The sequence below is a fragment of the Octopus bimaculoides genome, chromosome 2 (genome assembly GCF_001194135.2).
Source record: "Octopus bimaculoides isolate UCB-OBI-ISO-001 chromosome 2, ASM119413v2, whole genome shotgun sequence".
Lineage (NCBI taxonomy): Eukaryota > Metazoa > Mollusca > Cephalopoda > Octopoda > Octopodidae > Octopus > Octopus bimaculoides.
In genome coordinates, this window is record NC_068982.1 from 72264023 (window position 1) to 72272061 (window position 8039).

Below are 8039 nucleotides of genomic sequence, written 5' to 3' on the forward strand. Positions count from 1 at the left end.
TAAGATACGCACCATAAAATAGTGTAGCTTAGTGAACGAAATCATGAAATCACTTGTCTTATTTATCGGTCTTTAGGAGCTCATATTGCACTGTAGTTCCATTATCTAACGTTCGGCGTCGTTGTCACTCGTGATTCCCGTGACTGTTTTGAATTCAGATTTGTTTACGTCTGTTTATCGGTTACTTTCTCATTCTCATTCATTTGTGACTTTATTTTTTGCCCCCATAGTTTAAGTGCTAAGCGTCATGTTATAACGCTTGAAGATATGATAAAACGCCATTACAAAGGTGAAAGTGGAAGCAATTTCACGATCTTTTGGGGTGAGTCGAACAACTGTGTCGACGATTGTACATAATAAGGACAAGATTTTAACACATATCAAATCTGGAACCCCAGGGATGAATAACACTGTCATTAATAGGAAAAGAGGCAAAATCTTTGAAGAAATGGAAAGTCTTCTTTCTCTTTAAATTGTTAGGTTGGATCGTTAGCGTGCTACTATTAGTCAAGAAATCATTTAAGACAAAGCGTTGTCTTTGTTTGAGGACCTGAAGAAAAAATATATAGATGAGAAAGATGTAGAGTGCAAGGCAAGAAGAAGTTATCACTCCATTAAGAAGCAAGGTGAAAATGCATCAACTAACGAACAAGCAGCTACGGAATTTCCTAATGCATTAAAGAAAATCATCGAAGAAAACGGGTTTCTTCCCGAACAGATTCTTAACATTGACGAAACTGGATTGTATTGGAAAAAATTGCCAGACCGTTCATTCATTTCCAAGGAAAAGAAAACTTCCAGGCTAAAAGGTCTCAAAAGAACGTATGACCATTATGTTAGGAGGTAATTGTGCAGAAGATTTTAAGTTAAAGCCGTTGCATGTGTTTCATGCACACAACCCCTGTGCCCTGAAGAACATACCCAAGACATTTCTCCCTGTTATATGGATGGCTAATTCAAAAGCATGGGTTACTGTTGTTGTATTTGAAGATTGGTTCTTCAATCATTTCATCCCAGCAGCAGAGAAGCACTGTAAGAAGAAAGGGATTCCTTTTAAGATTTTACTTATCTTAGATAATGTTCCTGGCCACCCGCAAACATCGTAGATTTTGACCCCAACGTTATCGTCGTATACCTCCCTCCGAAAACCACGTCTTTTCTGCAGCCAATGGATCGGGGAATAATTGCTATCTTCAAGCGTTACTATATGAAGCGTACGCTGCGGCAAGCAGTAGCTGCAACTGATCTTGATGAGTCCATCACACTTCGTGACTTTTGGAAGGGGTAAGATATCTACAAGGGTGTACAGCAGCTTGGAATTATGTATAGAGCACGGCTATGAATGGTGTATGAAAGAAGTTATGCCCGCAATTCGTGAATGATTTTAAGGGGGTCGATAATGTTGCCATGAACAAAACGTTGGTACTACAAGCAAAGAACTGGAAATGGATTTGGAGGAGGAGGATATCACAGATTCATTTGTAAAAGACAAGCAGCCCCTGACGTACGAGGATTTGATAGAGTTCCACGAGCAGTAAAATAAAGAAGTAGAGGAAATCGAACCTGAGCCACGTCACTTTACTATTAAGAAAATGCAGCAAGCATTTGCATATATCGAAAAAGGTCTTTCTATGTTCGAAGACATAGATTCAAATACTCAACGCTTTTCCAAGATTATGGGGGCTTGTCACGAAGCTTTTGCTCCTTATAATATAATCCTTGACGAAAGGAAGAAGACAGTTCAAGGAACTCTCAACCGGTTTTTAAGCGCATCTAACAAGAACAACCAGAGTCAGTTGTTGATGTTGATGATCCACAGCCATCTACATCCACGATATGAACCACCAAAACAACAACGGTAACCCATGCTTTTGAATTAGCCATCTATATAACAGGAAGAGATGTCTTGGGTATGTTCTTCAGGGCACGGGGATTGTGTGCATGATACACAAGCAATGGCTTCAACTTAAAAAAATCTCCTGTACAGTTATTTCTCAACATAATGGTCACACGTTCTTTTGGACCTGGAATAGTTTTCTCCTCCTGGGAAATGAATGAACGGTCTGTCAATTTTTTTCAATACAATCCAGTTTCATCCGTTAAAAATCTGTTCGGAATAAAACCCATTTTCTTCGATGATTTTCTTTAATGTATTGGAAAGTGGGTTATACATCATTAGATGTATACCTGACTTTCCTATATAAAATTATGAATTAACGGAACGCTGAACTCCAGACTATCAACATAACAACATTTATTTAAGGTGGAATATATATACATCGTTAGCTCTTGTTTGTTGAGACGTCTTCTGTGTGTGTGAGCATGGTTGTTGGTATGTAGATGTGAGCGAGCTGTCTAGCGTAAGTTCGAAAGATGGTGAGAGACAGCTAAACATGTCCTTGCTCAATCGCTGGCTAGCAAGAAAGAGACAGAATGAAGCGGGAAAGCTTGGTTGTTGAATTCCACGCATGCGTGAGACTACGCATGCGCACAGCGTTACTACAAATGCATTAGGAAATTCCGCTGCTGCACTTTCACCTTACTTCTTAATGGAGTGATAACTTCTTTGCTCCTTAAATCTCATGAACCATCATTGACTTACCTTGAACTCTACATCTTTCTCATCTGGATATTTTTTTCTTCAGGTCATCAAACAAAGACAACACTTTCTCTTGAATGATTTCTTGACTAATAGTAGCACGCTGACGATTCAACCTAACAATCCAAATGGTGAAAGAGGGAGCAGGACATCATAAGTCAAGTAAAAAAAAAGACAGCAATGAAAGCTAGAAGTACATGCATAGCACACAGAATAAACAGAGAAGGGTAGAAAAGTGAACAGTAAAAGAGTCACGAAGAAAAAAGGGTGCATAGACATGTTAGGAGTAGTATTGGTGAATTTCGGGAAGCATGGAATTTTTGAAGGAAGCCATGTCCAGACAGTTAACAACTGAAGCAGATAGATTATTCCATACTTCGACAATTCTGAGTGTGAAAAGACGACGAAGCAGCTTCGAAGAGCATTTCGCACGAGTGACTAAAAGTCCTAGCACTGTGTAATGTGTTGAAGTGGTAGTGATTGTTTTGCGAAGTAAAATATCAGGCTAAAGAGTTGCCCACTGAAAATGGCAGCCAAATCTCCCTCAATACCGACTTAAATAAAAACGAACATAAGAGATAACGAAGTGCCTGATACACAAAACGACAGGACAGTTACGACTAAAACGCTTTTAATTTTGAAGGGCCGGGAGACTGTAGAGAGTTGGTGTTGGTAATAAAGAGTAATAAAAACGAGATATGTTAGTTATACTGACTGAACTTAAATGAAGAGAACTAAGGGAGATAAGAATATATATAGAGTTACCTCCCTTAACTTTCTATTTATAAGCTATATTCTAGTATTGTCTGTGAGAGGAATCACGTTTATGCGCGTGCACGCGTATGTGAGTTTGTGTATGCAGTGTGTGTGTGTGTGTGAAAGAGAGAGATATAGAGAGAAAAAGAGAGCATTAATTCCTAGAAGCCAAAACTTCTCTTATGATAAAGAATACATATTTTGAAAGAAAAACTTCCTCCCTTGTGTCAGTAAGCGTTTTTATGTTGACTGCCACCGTTTTTCTTCTTGAAGCTTAGTCGGAAGACGAAAGCCAGAATCCAAGACTTATTTTTGTACGACTGGCGAGTAAGAAATCACAAATCACATTAAGAAGCAGTGGAAATTGATGAAGTAAACTTCGTATGAAACACATGGCCTGAATTTTGTTTCTTTTTCTAAGTGATGGGTCATTGGTGATTTAAACCAGACGAACATGTACAGCGCAACAGGAAGCGGAATGGGACGACTGGGCGCAGCTGTTTGGACGCTAACGATTTCACAAGGCTGACTGACTAGACATTCAGCCTCTTTTGGAGACAATACTTTTTGACACTGGAAGCTAACAGGTACGCGCAGAAATATACATATATAGCTAGAAAGGTGGGGTGGAGTGGAGAAATTAAAGTGTCTGATGTCAAATTAATCAGCGACCAAATAAGTAGGGCCAAAACAGCTGTGCCCAAACGCCTCATACCCATCCGGATCTTATAAAGACTCTGGTGAAGCCGAAGCTATAGCAGAAGACACTTGTTTCAGCTGCCGCCAGTCAGCGAAATAAACTTCTAAATCATAGGTGCGCATTTAGAGGCTTCCATTAGTCAATCCTGACCACGTGTCTGCACATATGTGTTGGGAAAGACAAAAGTTTTTTATTTTTATTTTTTATTTCTAACAAAACTGGTTGTTACCCTTACATACAAGTCTCTCTTCATGCCACATATGTTTACCCAAGAGCAAACCCACAGACTTAGACACAAATAACTCCACACCAGTGTTGTCACAAACGTCGCTGTCGGAACTCAAAAGACAGGACAGATACCACAAGTCATTTTGTCCGACCCTGTAATAGATCCACCAATCCTTAGTCTGGATTGGCATTTTTTTTCTTCTTTTTCTTTAATGATCCGGAATAATGAAAGGCAAAGTTTGATTTCAGTGGGGTTTGAACTCAGAACGCAATGAATCGAAACAAATTGAGACATTTAATTCGCTAACAGAGAATTATATCGTGTTGTCCTCCCTTGTAATTCAATAACACAAATTAAAACCACAACTTTATTAAACCAACTAATTTCTCGAAAATAAGGGACTTAAACATTTAAGGATAAAATAACATTGAAGTTATTTCCCTTATTATGGATACACCAGTGAATTCGCATAATTGTTGGAGCATCAAACGAAATGCCTGACTCTTTTTACGTGCTGAATTCAAATCCGCATAAATCAACTCTACCTTTCATCCTACCGTGGTCGGTAAAAATAAAGCACTAGTCAAGTACTGAAGTCAATTTAATAAACTAACCTTTGAGGCTTCGTGTCTATTGCAGATACCGATATTTAGTTTCACGTTCGTTTTGGCTCAAAGATGAGGATTGTACCCATGAATTCGGAAAGATCTCCGGTGAGGGCAGTGACATCAGTGCGGTAATCATTGATCCGGATAGATGAAAGGCAGAGTCAACTCCGCTAGGATTTGAACTCATAAATTAGCGGGTACTTCACAGTATTTAATTTTCATTTCTGAAAGGCTATCATCTCGACTTTTAACTTGGAGTTGAGATAGAGAGAATGTCTTGAACCACGAAGCAGCAACTGAAATATTTACATCAGAAAAATGACTTTTACTTTCATTTATAGTGCAGTGGGGGGGGGGTGATATCACGGGCCGTTCATGACTTCCTCAAATGCATTAGCCCATAAAGCGCTGGGATTTGCACTTACATAGCATGGAATGCTGAGCACATTTTATGAAAATGAGACTACCATGCACACATAAAAAACAAAAAATAGTTTAAATATCTTCTTAGTATATAATGGTAGCAAGTTTTACATCACCTGAAAAGTCATTAGTTGAACTATTAGTCCTCTTGCATTCTGAGGGGTATCGGAGCGTTTGAGTGACATTAGACCCCAACAAACGCCCATAAATTAAATGCATCTACCTGGGCCATGATCGTGGCCTGTCGACCTGTAGCCCGTCGCGCTTTATGTGTTAATGACACACGTGGATTAAAAGATATGCCAGCGGTGATGGAAACCGAGTTACACACTTAGAAGTGTAAACAATTATTGTGTACAGTCTTATTTAACATGTTAATGAGTACTCGGACAAGACAATTCGCTGCACAAGTTGTTTTGAGAGAAGATATTCTCCTTATAAACAATATGGGTGTAAACTCACCTCTAGACCATGAATGATGGTGCAAAAAGGAAAAAGTTAAATAACCTTTTTATATTTGAAGCCAGAACCAGTACTGTATAGACTCATATATCTTGACCGTTCACTTCTGATAATGAACTTTTGTGCTTGAAATATATAAAGGTTATTAAACTAAGTCCTTTTCTGATTGTAACACGCACTCTGTCTTCGTTCTATATGACCATACTTCAAACACGCTACAACGCTCTTGCATCATATTAGCTTTTCTCTCTCTCTCTCAATCATATCTTACTTCATTTACGAAAGAAAAGAAAAAAAGAACATAAAAATGAAATCTATCAATAAATAATCAAAATCGAGACCTGTCCAACATCTTCGATTATATACAAACGATGTCAAAGGACAAACGGAAGTCAACCGGCAACTCTGATATCAACAACGTTGTATACACAGGAAGTTGTAGCAATAGATTCGTTCTTCCGGTTGCCACGCCAGCACACGATTCTCTTCAAAAATGGGTAAGAAAGCAAGCACGAACATATTTCTATCTTTAATTGTTAATTTAATTTTATTTCCTTTTGTATTTTAAAATATCTTTTGATATAATGAGTAAGATGTTGTTTTACCTGACTGTCTTTATTATCGTTGTTCTTTTCACTGATTTTGTCGTGTTGTCGTTCATCCACGCCTGTATTTTGAACCAGCATCAGAGTTTCGACCTGCTAGAATTAGCAACCAATTTTCCCTTATATCACACTCTATTAAAACAGAAACTACATTTTGGATATTTAGTCTTCGATATCTGGGTGTAAAAAATGGGATTAACACTGCTAGAATTCAAATGCTTTCTATCATAGGCCCTTCACTTATATACGCACCTATATTTTAAACCAACATCTACGTGATCGCTCTGTCTGGTAGAAGCAGCAGTTAAATTTCCCCTTATATCGCTACCTACTGTATTGAAACAGGAAGGACACGTTTAATGGGACAGTCTTTGATTCACATGTTTGTGGGGTGGGGGGAAATTGGATACTCACGAATGAAAGGCTTTCGATCATAAATAGGCTTGTTGCATCCAGACTGACATGTGGCTAAACAACAACTATCTTATGTAGTTATATATATATATATATATATATATATATATATATATATATATTCAGTTTAATGTATAACAAATGTAGTATAATGTCGATGCATTCATAGTGTTCAGCTTTTAATCTGAAGCAGTCAGATATATTTACGACTGTGATGTTAATTAAAAAGTTCCATTTTTAATGTTCGACACGATGAGCTAGTAGAATCGTTTGCACGTTGGATGAAATTCTTAGCGGATTTTTCTTCCGGCGCTTTACGTTCGAAGTTCAGATTCCACCGAGGTAAGTCTTTGCCTTTCATCCTTTCGGGGTCGTTAAAACTTTCCAGTTGAGCACTGGGCTCGAGGTTTCCACTTACCTCCTGTCCTAAAATTGCTGGCCTTGTGCCAAAATTTGAAACCGTTATTTACTTTGTTCCATTCATTACATTTCTCTGGCTACTATAGAATCTTATAACATAAATTGATTGTACATATTGAATTACAGTGAGTGTGTAGTGTGTATATATATATAAAGCATCGCCTAAGTTTCTTAACGCAGCAGACGTGTACTCAATGGAAAGAGATGTGTAGATATATGTGGGTCTACGTAGCGTTCATGTTTATAGATGCGTGTGTATTTAGGTATAGATGTATAGTGTGTGTGTACTCTTGTGTATCTATCGGTTTGCGTGTGCATATGTATTAATGCATATGAATTCAGGTATGTGTGTCTTTAGACGTATCTCTATGCTAATACGTATATAATTGTATTTATGAGTGTTGATCTTTTAGTAAAAAGAAAGGGGTAGTGCCCGCGACCCTTTACAGGGTCTCTAAAGTAAGTGAGAGAGACTGGGAAGGAGGAAAGTATCCTCAAACTGGAGGCATGGCCGGTTCTCAATTGGGGTCCATATAGGAGTTGGTTGTTAAAATTTATGTACAATAAATTTGTTATACTTCTGCAATACATATCATCATCATCATCGTTTAACGTCCGCTTTCCATGCTAGCATGGGTTGGACGATTTGACTGAGGACTGGTGAAACCGGATGGCAACACCAGGCTCCAGTCTGATTTGGCAGAGTTTCTACAGCTGGATGCCCTTCCTAACGCCAACCACTCAGAGAGTGTAGTGGGTGCTTTTACGTGTCACCCGCACGAAAACGGCCACGCTCGAAATGGTGTCTTTTATGTGCCACCCG

The 8039-nt window shown here is 38.5% G+C and overlaps 1 protein-coding gene and 1 long non-coding RNA gene across 5 annotated transcripts in view; one reads left to right on the top strand and one right to left on the bottom strand.

The window, feature by feature from the left end:
- The window catches only part of LOC106882582 (keratinocyte-associated protein 2), a 37629-nt gene that overhangs the window by 5164 nt on the left and 24426 nt on the right, over positions 1–8039 (top strand). Inside the window, exon 1 of one of the 4 annotated variants that reach the window (XM_014933310.2) lies at positions 6163–6274. The exons of 1 other annotated variant lie outside the window; for it this stretch is intronic. In XM_014933310.2, the coding sequence (XP_014788796.1) occupies positions 6271–6274 (4 nt within the window). In that variant the 5' untranslated portion in view covers positions 6163–6270. Of the gene's footprint in view, positions 1–6162; positions 6287–7062; positions 7139–8039 lie in introns of those variants that run through there. 2 more of the 4 variants (XM_014933309.2, XM_052978281.1) reach the window with 2 other exon arrangements.
- LOC106882583 (uncharacterized) lies at positions 2238–6206 on the bottom strand. Its single transcript, XR_001411018.2, has 3 exons — positions 6119–6206; positions 4899–5188; positions 2238–2715 (listed from the first exon to the last, which is right to left on the bottom strand). It is a non-coding gene; the product is annotated as an uncharacterized LOC106882583 (long non-coding RNA).